A 16,525-nucleotide genomic window follows, 5' to 3' on the forward strand; every position below is an offset into this window, starting at 1 on the left:
CTGGTGTAAACTGTCAGGACTGATCTTTACTGAGCGATCCCACCATGACCACACACACACACACACTCAAACTAAACATTTTCATTCAGTGCGACCATCCTCAATCCAGCCGAAGAACAAGTTTACACGAGCACCACATATTGGCCACAGGAAGACCACAACCTTGGCTGTGTGTCCGTGAGGTTGGATCGGCTCAACAAAGGAGCTTTGGAACAAACTCCAGGCCACAACCGCACTCTGACCGCTGTGGGGGCCCTTCTCAAAATGAAAGCTGCTGCGCTCACCACCAAAACAAATCGCTTTATCAACTCAGTTGCACGGACAGAAGGGTTTGGATTTTAATCAGCCCCACTTATGTCGTCAGTGGGTGAGCTCATACAGTTAATAGCAACAAGATTAGATCAACACTTTAGGGGTCCATTGAGTGTCCAGGGATGGAGGAAGGAGAAATATAGTTGAGTTTGTACTAATATGCACCAGCTTGCAGGATTCACATTACAATGTATTGTTCTGTCATGCAACAATGTTGTCCTTTTTTTTTTGCTTCCACCATATCTACTGTAAACTCCTTATCACTTCTCCTTCGTTCTTCCCTTTCCCCCACTAAATCTTTTCAATATGAGCTGGCTAAGAGTAATAACCGTGTTAAAAAAATGCAACTTCTGCATCTCTCCCCTCACAAAACTCCCTCAGTCATATGTTTTCCAACCCGTTTTTCCCCAGCTTTCAGCACACCACTGCAGCAATACACCTTTCACTTATTTTTTTTTTCTAATTTCTTTAGTTTACATCCGCTGTCCTGCCTGGATCCCCACCCCACCACCCCTTCCTCTCTCAGGGTCTCCCTAATGTGTCTTAAAATGAGCGTGAGCTAACAATCACTTCCACATGGCGAGACACTCGGCCAGGAGACCCAGCCCAACAAACCAGCAGAGACGAATGAACTCCAACACAAGCACATGATCCTGCGAAAGCTCTTCCACGTGGCTGAAGCATGTTAAAGGTCTAACTTGGCTCTCATGGATTAAAGCTTGCTGCCAAATAGCCAAGGTGGTAATACAATTACCAGATGGGTTTTATAAAGACAAGCACACTATCATCTTCATCCATAATCTAATAGACGTCTGAAAATGTATTTTAGCTTGGTGCCAACAGACTGACAATAAGCTATGCAGACAAACACAGTAGTCTGCAGAAGTGCTGCTACTTGATTTACATATTGCTCAGGTAGAAGCAAAGCACTACGCTTCGTGCATAAATATGAGGTAAATGGTGTTCATCATTGACTGATTAAACAAATACAGCACTATTACAGTACATGAAAAATATCAAGCACATCAAAGATAAAAGTTAATAAATTGTTGGCTTTTTCAGAGAGCACAATTATGGTACTAAGCAGCCAAGGTACATTTAATAAATCTGTCCAGCCACTTACTTATTTTTTAATGTTTAGACGGTGTAAAAAATTTTAAACAAAGTTGACACATCTAACAATGCTGCACATCAATAATCAAGTGAGGAAGAGAACCGAGTCACTGCTGGGTCAACTTTGAAGCTTCTGCTGTCTAGCCAAGCATGTGATGGAGTGTGGGAGGATGCATGTGATGCAGCAATGACCTGCATGAAGACTCTAATAAATACTATGACCTTCTCCCAGAACAAGTGTCAAGAAAGTCATTTCAAGTTACCAACAGTGGGTTACAGAGTTGACGTTTAGTCCATCTTCACCCTTGAAAGCTTCAACTGGCTAATTTATATCGATAGAAGCTAATTTGAATATTAGATTATCTGCCATGACTTTAAGGCCTGTAGGAACAAGCACCACCCTCTCACCCTGACCATCATCAGCCCCACACCATGGCATTTTGTTAAACTTTTATTATTCTTAATAATATTATTATTACTATTACTAGTAGTACTACTAATACTGTTATTATTAAGAGTTGCAGGGAGTCCTGTTTTCAGTTTATTAGTTTGAGGGTTTACAGGTTTAGGGGAGATTTAATTTTGCTGCTATGAAGCTTTTTCCAGAAATTATTTGTTTGTCTGCTCCAACTTACTCATTTTGAAATGTAACTGAGTATGTAACCGTTTTCCGTGTGTTCTGTCTCTTTAGAGCCCTTTTTGATACAGGGACCAACATGTTGTGGGGGCTCGTCTGGGATCTAAACCTGGGACCTCTTGCACCCCAAGTCAAACCTGTCTCAAGAGTGCCTTTTGCATATTAGTGGTCAGCATGGGCCAGTTCATCTTCTCCATGGAGATTCAATCATTTGATCTGTTTAGACGAAGCCTGGAGTCAAATTTCAGATCACACCTAAAGTGGGACATACCATTTCTTAACCATGATTTCATTGTTAATATATTTGCACAAAGAAATAACTTTGTCATAATATTATTTAGAGGTGGTTTATGTCTGTATTTGATACCATGAAGCCTGATGAAACGTTCTGGTTCTGGTGGTGGCACTTGAGACCTAAACAAATATTTATAAACAAGTTACGATAAATATTCATAACAAAAAGTTTGACTTATGGGAAGATCTCCAATTCAAAAATGGTTTAACAGTTTAAGGCTTGATATTTTAATACCAGTTGAATATTTTTACTACTACTGTGTAAGTAAAAGTTTGTATTGTATTTTTTTGCCAACTTCATATATTTTTTTACTTCAACACTGGTTGCACTTTATAGTTTCATTATGGTATTTTATTGCATCAGTTTGTGAACTCACTCGAGCTGAGAAAACTCATTTTGTTTGTGTATTTTATATACTATATATCTAGAATCAAAGTGTTTTTGTTTTCTAAAATTACTTTGACCAAATTTACTTCATATAAGAAAACCATCATTAACGATATTACATATGTAAATGTTTTGTTGCTTTAAAGTAAATAAATACAGAATTTAAGTTCATATCAGGATCATAATTTGTCTAATAATTTCTACCTACAGTAGAAAACATTTTGAATGTTTTTCTGACTAACCGTACATTTTACTGTAAGAGATGAGAAGTCAAACAGCAGCTTTTTCTTTAAGGTATTTTTACAGAAGTCAATGTTTCATGTTGACCTTTCATTTTCATACGAAAATACCAGTGCAATGTTCTGTTGTGTGTGCGTGTGTTCTCTCTCCTGAATGTGATTCGCTGAACTAATCACATGTGGGCAGCACTCCAGACTCAAAGGACTGGCATCCGAGTATTTAATCCACCCTATCAAGTCTCAGCGAGTGCTGCTATTCAAAGTGGTGATTACAGTTCTTTATAAAGAGCTCTTTTATAAGCAAGCTTTGAAAGAAAAAGCAAACCAAATTTAAAAGAGCCTCACCTATGGTTTTGAATCCTTGAATTCATTTATCACCATTGATTCACATTTTGTGTCAAGACCAATAACTTTACTCTCAAATCATTTTAATTCCTTTCGTATTACAAATTTGAAAAGCTGTTTTCCACAAAGGAGATGGGAGAATTTATTTTTGGTATGGTTAAAAATCTAACATGACACTTGAGTCATCAACTGTAATCCATCACGGTGAACATCAACTCAACATTATGTCAAAGCTGCACGGATATGGCTTGCCAATTTTTGCATTTCTGCAATAACAAGTCAGTAACGTTAAGGAATGATGGAAAATAAACCAGAGAATTTCCTACAGTTAGACAATGAAAGACTAGCTGCAGTCATCCTCAAAACGTCACATTAGTTACAATAACATTGTTAGTTCTGCAGTTCTTAGAAAAAGTAATCAAGATCAATCAAACAGTTTTCCATTATCTGACAGCAACTGAATGTTTGGTGTCAAAACAGATTTACCACTGATGCTATTCTGCCATATTAAACTTCTGATGTTATGTTATTAACTGACAGGTCTGTAATATTAAACATAATCAGCTGTTCAGAAGAATTTGACAAATCCAGAAATTTAACATGAGCCAGAAAAGGGATTAAAATAATTTCACTTAATCTCAAGCAACAGCTTGTTGCTACGTCACCCTGACTATTGCAACACTGTTTATAATGTAAGTTCTGTTAGCCTTCTACAAATGTTAAAACACCATTTACCATAAAGTACCAAGATTCTGGATGTAAACTCCTCATTAAATATGCCTCTCGCCTCTCAGGCAGACTGGTCAACACTGTCCACACAGAGATTTGCATTTGTATAATTTAATTTCCAAAGCTACACTTGATTTTCTGCCAACACATTTATCTTTCTGTATGTCACATAAAGCAGCTACAGCCTACGCACCTTGTTCATTTTTACTTTTACTACAATGCTTTTGGGGGGGACAGGAAGGCATTTTCCTCCTCCGCCTCTTATTGGAAACAGAAATTGCACTATTTAATTCCACTAAAGGATTTCAAAGTCAATTTAAGAACAATGGAAAAAGCATCACTGGAAGGCAGTGGTGGGATGTAAGTACAAGTACTTCGTTACTATACTTAAGTAAATTTTTCATGTATCTGTACTTTACGTAAGTAGAGTTAAACGTGAGTACTTTCGACTTTTACTCCACTACATTTTACATTAAGTATCTGTGCTTTCTACTACACTACATTTCTATAATGCGTTGTGTTACAAGTTACATTTACGTTACATTTTTTAAAATTTATTTGTTCTTTAGTTTGAAAGTAATCAATGGCGAGAGGGGAGTGGATCCATTGAATCACTGCAAAGTGGGCAGGTAACGTTAGACCCACCTTCAAGAAGAGCTGGGCCAATGACGTATATTCTAGTATATATGTCATTGAGCTGGGTGCACCCGCAGCACCACTAACACACCAAAATGGATTCCACCGCGGCGAGTCTGCCAGAAGATACGTGCCACCCATGCCCTTATTGAAAGACTGTTGAAAGACTATTCAGTACAAAAGGACAGATTCTCTCTCCCAAAAGAGCCAGACTGGACTCAAAAACATTGAAAATCAACTTCTTCTGAACTTGAACAAGAAATTCTTGCTGCAATATTAAAATGTGTCAGTTCATGGGATGTTTGGACAGGAGACTAGAGATGTGTCCAAATAGCTCGACACTCAGGTCCAAGTTTTGAAAATGGTGTCAGGAAGTTAAAATATTGTTCACTATTGACCCATTACAAGGTTGACTGGACAGTTTTTTAACTAGAGTTGATGACAAACTGGAGTTGAAATGATCAGTGTCTATTCCTTTGTTAGGTCTAATGCGCCTTTTTCCAGGCAGACAACTTTAATTAAATATGTTTACTGCAGTTAAAATGATACCTTGGTTTTGCTTTGTGTTAAATAAAAATTTTCAAAGGTATAATCATTCTTCTTTCTTATTTTGCTTAATGGTATTTAACTCTGCATGTCATCCCTGAAATTCTGATGCACAGAATCACAAGTCCAAGTGTGAACTGTGTCACAGGGTAAACACAATAAAAACATGTATTAGCTGCAGCATCGTTCATTAAAATGGCTCAACACTATTAATGTATTACAGAAAATATACATACAGTACGTACACTTAAAGATCCATCCATCCATCCATCCATCCATTATCTTTACCCGCTTCTTCCATTTTGGGTCACGGGGGTCGCTGGTGCCCATGTCCAGCAATCACTGTGCGAGGGGCGGGGTACACCCTGGACAGGTCGCAAGTCCATCACAGGGCCACATAGAGACAAACGAGACAAACATCCATTCACTCTCTCACTCACACCTAGGAACAATTTAGAGTTACCAATCAGCCTAACATGCATGTTTTTGGTCTGTGGGAGGAAAACAGAGCACCCGGAGAAAACCCACGCATGCACGGAGAGAACATGCAAACTCCACCCAGAAAGGCCCCTGGACCGGGGTTTGAACCAAGGACCTTCTCGCTGAGAGGCAGCAGCTCTTCCAGTTGCGCCACCGTGCTGCCCACACTCAAAGATATTGTAGTGTAGAATATATTACCTAATTGCATTAGGTAATATATTCAGCAAGTACTTTTACCTTTAATACTTTAAGTATTTTTAAACGCAAGTACTTATTTACTTTTACTTAAGTAAAAACGTTAATGGGGTACTTCTACTTTTACTAGAGTACATTTTTGTCTGTTTATTTGTATTTTTACTTAAGTACAGTGGTTGAGCACCTTCTCCCCCACTGCTGGAAGATTCTTCTAATACTTTGTCGTTTTTTTGTAATTTATTATAAAATAATAATAAATAATGTGTATGTGTTGTCATCATTGTATGTTCCCATATAATAGCAAAATTGTCTCTCTGCATTTAACCCATCCACCCTCAGGTGGAGCAGTGGGCAGCTATTGAAAGTACCTGGGGAGCAATTGGGGACAAGGTGTCCTGCTCAGAGACACCACGAGATTTACTTAATGCTTTCATTTGGGGTAGCACAATGGCTCAGATGGTAGAGCTGCTGCCTCTCAGTGAGCAGGTCACCGGATCAAATCCCAGCCAGGGGGCCTTTCTGAGTGGAGTTTGCATGTTCTCTCTGTGCATGCGTGGGTTTTCTCTGGGTTTTCTGGTTTCCTCCGACCGACCAAAAACATGCATGTTAGGCTGATTGATCAATTGTCCCTAGGTGTGAGTGAGAGAGTGAATGGTTGTTTGTCTCGTTTGTCTCTACGTGTCCCTGTGATGGACTGGAGACCTATCCAGGGAGTCCTCCGCCTCTCGCAGTAACTTCTAGATATGGGCACCAGTGACCCCCGCGACCCGGAAAGGAAAAGATAATGGATAGATGCTTTTATTTATGGTAATATGAATTGTGCCAACTATTGAATTTTTAACTAATTTTATACCCTGCATGATTACTTTAAACAAAATTGTGTCTCGATGAGATTACATCCAACCAAAAATGTATATTTTTTACTTCAACTGACAACATGACATGTTTGTTAGCTCAAAATAATTTTTAAAAAGAAATGCAGAAACACTAAGGCCTCGCCCAAACAACAACAACAGTTTTTCCAAAACAATCTTTTTATTTTTTTGTTTCTAAAACTATCCTCAGCACAATTTGTAGAAATTTCTTGTCTCTATACGGAAACACTGAAAACAAACCAAAACCCTGTACTAACTATGCCTATACGTGGCGCTGTAACGCTACCATAAATACAAAACAAGGAGTGGTGTGAAGATAAAGCTTGCACGTTGGATGCAAAATGTAAACATCACAAGAAAAAGACACTCCAGTTGTGGGTTAGGTTACAGATGGAGAAATGACATCAACTTTTGCAAAACCTTGTGTTTTGGCCATCTACTGTCTACACCACAACGCCAGGGTGGTGCTAAAATAATTTTCACTCTGAAACCCATTTTGAAAAAATATTGTTTTAGATCGCCTAAAGAGTTCTTTCCCTGTGGCTATATTCACAAAAACTGTTTCTGTGTGGAGAGTCCCCAAGAGTTTTGAGAGGTGGTGCAGGTTCTCATCAGTTCCCCAGCAGTAAACCTGTCCTCAGGAAAACAAACAAAAAAAATCAAAAACCTTAAACCAAGAGCTGCGTTTCAAATAATCCTTTAAAAATAAAACACTTACCGTTTAAAAAGTCTTGTAATCTTGTAGAAAACACTTAGTTGCTTTTGTCCTCTGCTATTTTTACAACACTGTATTTATGGTACAATGTTCATGGATGGTTATAATCAGGGCTTAGTTTGTAAACCGATCAATGCAGGAATGCAAATAGCAGGCGGGTCGGCGGGGGGTGGAGGAGGATGTCTGGGGGTCCTCCCGCAGAAATTTTGAATAAAGTAGATGCGATTTCCTGCATTTTGGTGTATTTTAACGGGTTGTTAAACATCTATGTTTACCTACATTTGTAAACACTCAACTTCTGTCAAGCATCCTACCCCCCTCCCTCCCCCTTATTTGACGGTTCCAAGCCCGACTCTTCTCCGCTGAATACACTGTCCTGCTCGTTGTTGTCCGACTCCACATGTGAAACCTCCAGCCGCCTCCTCCGTCTGTTTGGCACTCACCCCCACCACTCTTTCAGGGGTGGAGATTTTTTTCAAGGGTAGAAGCGGAAATGCTTCCTTGAAGCGGCAGCTCGTAAGTGGCTGTTATGTTTAAAATTAGTGTTTATATAATTATTTTTCAGTTTACATATCCAATATAAGTTTTATTCAAGCAAGGCAGTCATCTTTGTTCATAATGTTATTATTAGTCAACGTGAGAGTTGCCAGATCCAAGCAAACAGTTACCGGAACGCACCCTGTCAAAATAAGAGAGTTCCTGGATCCTGTTCCTGCAGGATCCGGCTCAAATTAAGCCCCGGTTATAACGTTGACATGAGGTTTAGAAAAATGTGACAGAGGTGTTTTTATATCCTAAACTGCTTCACATGAGACACAATCTAATCTTACACAAATATCGCAGGTGCACGACTGCTTTTAGACATTTACACAAGTATATATGAATAAGATCTAGGAAGATGACTGGGGTGGGGGCAGTAAATGAATGACTTACTGCTATCTCTAACAGATTGATGAAGCCATTTGTGTTATGATTTTGTTTGAAAATGGATAAAGTATGTGTCTGTTGTTGAAAACTACTTTACAGCCTGGTAACTTAAAGTAAAGTGGAAAAACAATTAAATACACCTCGACAGTAATTTTATCCGTTATTTTCACCCTGCACACACGCATACAAACACATGTCCCACCTTCCGTGTTTGGCCTCGGTGGAGTCGGACCAGGAGCTGGAGGCAGTGATGTCAGAGTCTGGAATGGTGCCGTCCTCCATCCCCAGGGCGTACCGACACTGAGCTGCGAGGGAAGGATTGGGAGAAGCAGAGAAGACAGAAGAAGGATAAAGTTATGACGGAAAATTTTCACGAGTCTGAAACAACTGTCCAGAAGAAACTTAATATTTCCACTAGCGTGTCAGAAGCCATCATTGGTCACGGAGCATAATGTTGTTATGTCATGACTGGGAAAACTTCCGGGCTTTATGCTTCCCAACCCGCACAGACATCGAGTGAAAGGAAACAACAATGAGATCTCCTTTTGCTGTCAGTTGTTACAGGGTCTTACAATTTAGCCAAATATATTTACACTCAATTTTTCAAAATTTCTGACATTTAATCTCCATAAAAGCTTCAGTGTTAAAGGCTACCAGCATTAAATTAAACCCATTTGTTTTGGTTTGACAGTAACAGTGATATTTGTCATGTTAAAACCATAAAAGATAAAATGAGTGCAGACTGTGGCTGTTATAAGAAGTAGACTGATCGACCAATGAGTTGAACAAGTTTTTTTTTTTTTTTTATAAATCAGCCATGCTTGAGCAAAAAGTCAATCAGAGACAAGTTGAGAGCAGCACAGTGCTGTTACTGTATGCTTACTTTGTATTCAGACGTTAAGATTTTCAGTTTCAAGTAAAAAAATAAAATCTACTGGAATGCTCCTTATAGTCGGAATTTCAACCTGGAAAGTAATTTTTGATCAGTCCTGACATCAAAATCCAATATAGCTGCTCTGTGTATTAAAATATTGGAAGTCTTGAGTAATAAACCATTTATTGTCACTTCATAATGTAAAATAAGTTGCACATACAGCACTGCAAATGCTGATGCAGTGTTTAAATGCAAATATCACAATGAAATACACAGTTATTAGCAATACAAGACAATAATAACCTGGTTATCAAGCAGAACAATTAGAAAATCATACCAACTTTCTGAGTTGCAACTGAAACCAGGCCTGTCACGATAAATTTTGATGGGCGATTAATTGTCGCAGAAATTATTGCGATAAACAATAATATTGTTTGAAATTTGGCAATATTTTTAGTAATTATTGTCAAATCCAAGAAGAAATGTTGGTTAATTTTTGTGTGTAGTACTTTTTTTGACCACCGGATGGCAGTATAAGACTGTTTGAACCAAAGGATGGTTAGTGAGGGAGCGAGCAGCGTGTCTCTTAAAAAAAAAATGGGAGGGAGGCCCCTTGACATGACATGGGCTGTCTCTCTTCGGTTCGAACGATAAAGCTGATAAATGAAAATGAGGTTGATAATTTATCTATCATGCGATTAACTGATTTGTTGTTTATTGCGACAGGCCTAACTGAAACATGGTTTTGTTGGAAGTCAAACAGAAGATCAGAAAAAAATATATGAAAATGATTTCCCTAGAATTTACAAACTGTTTAAGGATTCAGCATTTCAGTAAAGGTAAAGTTAACAATTGTAACTCTGATACAGTCCATTTAAAATGAAAAATAAATTAAGTGTTCAACATTTACTACAAATTTTGCAAAAACTGTAGTTGTGGAACCCATTTCTGTGCAAAGTTTTGAAACAAAAGTTTGAATAACACCAACTTGAGTAAGTAAACTGAGAGACTAAATGTCCCCTTAGGAGACTCTGTGGAATATCTCTTCTACGATGACACCTTTCCTGCCTCGTATTCTTTTTGTCTTTCCAAACTATCTCGGTTCCACACAAAGCCTCGCCCCGGGCTCCAGCAATCCTGCACAGCTCCAGTTACCACCGCTTTGAGATTTTCAAGAAGAGAAAAACAAAAAAAGAGGGCAAAGGAAGGAACAGACAGGTCTCTCATATCTGAAGTGACTGCTCCAGCGGCAGCATTATCAAACAATCCTAATAGCATGGTCCCAGGCAGGGATTACCCAGACCGCCAGCTATCTGCTCTGCAGTTATCATGGAGAGGAGGTGGTGGTGGTGGGTATGTTTGGTCAGTGATAAAGTGGGAAAGGGGGGGTATAGGACAGTGATATGGAGGGTTGGCTGAGGGTGACAGAACGAGGCGGGGGTGGGCTAGGCGTCTAACTGACTTTCTGTCACTGAGTCAGTGAACAGGAATGTTGGGCTGGATGACAAACCCTAGAAACCCCAGTGAGTGAAGCGCGCTCACACAGTTCACACACACCCTGAGGACAGGTGCCCATTACATTACATCATCATGGTCGCACCACGCTGCTGGTTAACAACCTGACCTCTCACCATCTCCGTCGCCCTCTGTAGCCTCAGCTTTCACCTGGCCAGACGAGCTACGAGTCTTGGAACAGATTCTGGTTTTACTTAATGTAAATACTGATCCATTAATCAACTTGTAATTGAAAGCTGCAATGTGGAACATCAGATAATTAAAAACTGCCTAAACATTCAAAATTTACATAAATGTGAATAAATAACAGGAGCTGCCTTTAGTGTTTTTTTTTAATTTGTGGCTTCTGTGAAGCTGATACCTCAGTGCACAACAAAGTACGTTTGTGAGTTGTTTGTCAGGCGTTGCCTCCATTTCAGCTTAGGGAGGAGGAAGTAATGTTGTCCCCAGAGGATGATTGGTTTTTAAACGGTCTATATTTCCAGCCTCAAATCAATGTAAAGGACAGCTAATCAATGAATGAACCAGCAAATGCATCGATGCTTGAGTAACAGACTACTGAACTCATGAGCAAGCATCCACAGCATTCAGTATAAACGTCGTGGATTTTCCAAACGCCAGAGTAAAATTTCCAGATAAAAAAAGATCTGAATGAAGCAGGTAATCTACTGGAATATTCAGAGTGTGTGTGAGCATGCAGTATGGCTTCTACTCCTTTTCTGCTGCCATGCGCGTTACTTTTCTTCATGAGATGGAATTCCCACCAGAAGGTCTACTGCTGCAAAGTGCTTGTGTGAACAACAAATGAAGAATGAGCATGAACAAATTTTTCACAAATTCTCCAGAAAATGTCCAATTTTCCAGGTGTAAAAACATCTCTGGAAAGCCAGACAGCCCGGAGATGAGCCAGAAATAGTCTGTGTTACAAAAATCCTAACACAAGTCAGGTTACATTGAGGACTACGAGCACGGTCCACACTGCAAGTCAAGGCTTGTGATGAACAATTTTTCCATTAGTGTCTGGTAATGCACTTTTTTTTTTTTTTTTGGCAGATGCTCACACAAATAAATGCAATTAACATATTTTATAGAGTCCACTAGCTCAGAATTCACAAAATCAAATGAACCTTGAATTATGTCAATTAGAAAATTTATGCAGACTTAGTAAAACATCAAGAGTGAAACACAGAAAACAAACCCTCTGATACAATATTTGCCATATTTACATACATTATTTACACCATCACAGACAGAAGCTAGTGAGACCAATTTATTAAGCTAATATCTACACAAGTGATTCTCAAAGACCCAACTCGGGGTCCACATCTGGATTGAACGACACGTCAATCTGGACCCAGCCCATTTGTTATACTATATTGCGTAATTAATTGGAATCCAGCCTGCAACAAACTCCTTGTGTGCCCAGGTTTGAGCAATTATTGAAGGCAGCCTATGCCACTTTTCACTCTAGGTTACTTTTTAATAGTTGTTTCAGGGCATCTGTACCGTTTACCTCAATCATTTTTTTCTATTTTAATTTCTTGTTGCTTTTATGTTCAGTTTGTTCCTGAGTGAAAAAGTCATTTTATTTTGTTGACGCATGAAAAACAATGAAGTTAATAAAGTTAAATTGTTTCAAAGAAATACAGAACACACAACGTTAGAGCAGCTAAGGTTTTCATGCAAACAACATCATTCTTTAGGTTGAAAGTTGTAAGCACATTTAATAAAAAGGATCTGCTTATTGCCAGTTGTCCTCAACCGTTGACTTTTATCTAGAAATCCAATTTGGACTTTTGAACATAAAAGTTAAAAAATCCCTGGTTTTGCACCTTCACCCCCTGCAGATTTGGAGGCTTTTGCTTTTTATTCTACGTGCAAAACACACAAAAAATAAATTAAAAGTCAATGAGTAGCAGCTCTGCTGCAGCTTTAAAAATTACAAGAGCTCAACGTATCAATACTGTCATATTTTGACCTTTTTAAGTTTTCAGCAGACCAAACTTAGCTTTAAGGTCAGTTGAGAGCATATTTACTTAGATTTTTCATTTGATAAGGTCAATAGAAAAATCTCAGCAAATATGTTCTTGTATTTATTATTTTACTTTGTTTTTTTATGGCACCTTGATTTGACTTTTATAACACTGCTTTAATTTTATTTTAAATTGCTTTATGTAGAATTACAGTTGTCTGTACTTCATATGTTGTCTGTCTAACAAAGGTCTCTCTTGAAAATGAGTCCTCATGACTTAATAAGACTGCCTGTATATAAAAAAAAAATTTGAATGAACAAAAAGAAAATGCATAACTAGAAAATGGGAAAATATATTGGTAATGTGAGACTATCTGCATAAAGCTCTGAATAAAATCCTAACCCTACCAACGATCACAACAACAATTACATGATCAAAATGTTGATATTAAATAACTTTTGCACATATAATTTGTTTTTTAGCACTAATAAAAGATCTTGCTAAGGCTAAGACAGTGACATGGTGAGCTGAAAATGCCACAAGATGAAAACACCATTAATTCTGAGTGGGACAAGTCAGAGCAGCGGTTCACAAAGTTGAGGTCAGGACCCCAATGTGGGTCATGAAACACCAAGTGGGAGGTCTCGAGATGGTCCCCAAGAATCAAATTAAATGTAAAAAAAAAAAAAGAGACAACACTTTTTGGCTACAATCTATTACATCAGAGATTAAAAACAGAAGTTGTTGGATGCTTTGTCATAATGTCTTTGTGTGACTGACTAATGACTGCAGTGGTTGTTTACTTAAAGCATTGGTAAAATGGGTCATAAGAATGTTATCATTGATATTTGAGAGTCAGAAACAGAAACGTTTGGCAACCACTGAGCTGGAGCCTAAATATCCCCAAAACTACTGACAGTTTTAAAGAGTAATGCAAATAAATATTTCATGTGTTGCTGTTTTTGTTCAACTGATGAATTCATTCGTTTTCAAAGAAAACAATCTGACTGTGAGCAAGGTAAACTAAAACCACACAGCTGAATGTGATAAAAATTGATGGATTGTGAACAAAAGAAAAAAAAAACTGGTGCAAGATCACATTCTTTAAACTTGAAAGTAAGGTTGCTTTCTTTTTCTAGGATTTATGTCATCTTCAATACAACACATTAATGCAGATCTGTTGGTTGGTTCGACAAGAAATATATTCTAGTGAATTGTACCATTTCAGCCCTACTCCTGTGTACAGCTGCTGCAGTCAGAGGGCTGCCTGCCCTGCACGCTGGCTCTGGTTACACCTGGTTGACTCACATTCACCAGCTTCTCAGATGCTTCCTTCCCCGACACTTTGACTGACACTTTCACAAAGTGCCTACACATTAGTGGTCTTGACGGGCGGGGGGTGGTGCGTGCATGTTTGGGGTGTATGTGTGTGGGTGGGTGGGGGGTTACTGCCCATCTTACTCTCCTATTACAGACGACTGGCTGGCAGACTGGGAGAGGACACAGGATAGCCTGTTGATAGTGGATGGAGAGAGAGTCCATCTGATCTGAGACTGTGGAGAGAATGTCAGGCAGACATGGTATGGAGGACGAAGGGAAAATTTTTTAAAAATGCAATCATGTTGGAGTCTGTGAAAGAAAAAAAAAAGGTCTTGAGATGTGCTGAGAGCAGAAGCTGTTTAAAATGAAAACCTAGCATTCCTTGGGGGAAAGAATATCGTCTGCCGCCTTTCATGGCTAAGTTTTAAACTGAAATCATTTGATGTTGAGAAATGATGGAGTTGTAGTCATTTTGGTCAAACCTTGAAACCAAAGCAAGGCACTCTATTTGATCTGTTGGCGCTCAGCGTGTTTTAAATCATTCTCAGCTACTACCACATCAAATTTTACCTCGATATTTGAAAAACTGACTTCACTTATAGCCATTTTTGTGGTTTCTAATTAAGACGGCTGCAGCAGCCATCTTAATTTGGACTCAGTACAAAATTTCATCTGTTGCAGTTTTACATCCGATGATTACTTTATGAAAATTTCATTCAAATCTGTCCACATGTTCATGAGATACTTTGATGACAAGTCTGACACCAATAATTATTGCCAAACATTTAGGCAACAATACTACACAATGTCTAGTGCTCTAAGTATACAGGATAGGGCTGGACAATAATTTGATATCGATATATATCACAATATACTTTTATTCAATAACGGTGAAATGAGTGTTAAGCACATTTTCAATATTTCAGTATGAATACAGCGTTTTACTGACAAATTTCGTTTTCTGTTCGGGTTGAAGTGGCCGCTTCAACCGGCGGCCGTTTCAACCCAAACAGAAAAAGCCGCGACACAACTACGTAAGTGCGTGGTGACGTACACCACACACAGAACTCGAGTCCAGAAGGAGTCAGCGGTAGCAAGCTAGACTAGGCTAAGCTCCAACGCGCGGTAAGTTTTCTCTTCAAAATGAGTGCCCATGACCGTCAGAATGTGAGTGAACAAGCTTTCACAAGAGAAGAGAAAGCAGATGACACAATTGATAAGAGAGGAAAGAATAATTTGGCGGTGTGGAAGTGGTTCGGCTATCTAAGAGCCGATAAACTGCAGGTTTCAGTGTGCTGCAAAATGTGCCGGAGTCGTTCCAGCTAGCGGTGGGAACACATTTAACTTGTTCCACTTGATAGAATATGCTGAGAGTCAGAAGATGAAGAACAATAAGTTTGAGCCAACGTGTCCATGAAACAACAGCTGTATCAAAAGTGTAACCCATGCAGCAAACTTTAGGTTATGTTGTTGTTTAAAGTTAAAAAATATTAATATTGACAAAGTTGAGAGTTTCATGTTTAATTGACGGTGATTTCAAATTTCTTTGAAGGCTAAAAACAAATAAAAGGTGAACATTAATTTATTTGTACAGTTTTTCTGAGGCTTTTATATCGATATCGGAATCATGTCGTTATCGACCAAAATGAAGAAATGTATCGTGATTTTAAAAAGTTTTGGCCATATCGTCCAGGCCTAATATAGAGTAATGTTCAGCTTCTACCACACCAAGTTTTAGCTCAATATCTGTAAAACAAGGCGAGTTAGCCATCTTTGTGCTCCGTGAATTTGATTAGCTGTAGCAGCCATCTTGAATTGGATTGACTACTAAGTTAATGAGATGCAGATGTTCCAAGGATTACTAAGAGAATTTCATTAAAACCCGCCCAATTGCTCATAAGATATTTTGCGAACAGGCAGATAAACATAGGCAAAAACATTATCACCCACTGTTCCCCTTTTGGTTGAGGCTGACAATGAGAATTGAATATTTTCTGCGCTCTGTATGCGTGTGAATCCTACCTGGGTTAAAGTGCCACTCATGTTCCTCTGATGAAACCAGCGCTGCCAGAACTGTGATCACAGCGACGGGAAACAGCTGCGCGACCATCGAGGCCATGACGGCAGAAAAAACGCTGGTTATGTGTCCGGAGACACACTGATGGCCACAGGCATACCTGTCGGGAGGAGGGAAAAGGACATTTTTAGAGCAGCATCTAACAGTTTAAATTGCACCAAACCACCAGCAAACTACGCTGCATTTCACTTTAATTTTCCCGCACACAGCTCCAGCCTGAGGCGGCTCAGTACCACCATCAATAACAACTCTCTCAATGATGCCCTCTCGTTCCAAAACACGTCGCATGTCTTACAATTAGCTTTTACTCCACATTTTTTAAGCCGAGCACTGAT

The 16,525-nt window shown here is 38.9% G+C and overlaps 1 protein-coding gene across 1 annotated transcript in view; it reads right to left on the reverse strand.

The window, feature by feature from the left end:
* ddr1 (discoidin domain receptor tyrosine kinase 1) overlaps positions 1–16,289 on the reverse strand; it is a 50,732-nt gene extending 34,443 nt beyond the window's left edge. Inside the window, exons 1-2 of the mRNA XM_037676195.1 lie at positions 16,136–16,289; positions 8,634–8,736 (exon numbers count right to left, since the gene is read on the reverse strand). Of these exons, the coding sequence (XP_037532123.1) occupies positions 8,634–8,736; positions 16,136–16,232 (200 nt within the window). The 5' untranslated portion in view covers positions 16,233–16,289. The remainder of the gene's footprint in view (positions 1–8,633; positions 8,737–16,135) is intronic.
* Positions 16,290–16,525: the final 236 nt, after the last annotated feature.

Source organism: Nematolebias whitei, chromosome 5 (genome assembly GCF_014905685.2).
Source record: "Nematolebias whitei isolate Nwh7 chromosome 5, NemWhi1, whole genome shotgun sequence".
Taxonomy (NCBI): domain Eukaryota; kingdom Metazoa; phylum Chordata; class Actinopteri; order Cyprinodontiformes; family Rivulidae; genus Nematolebias; species Nematolebias whitei.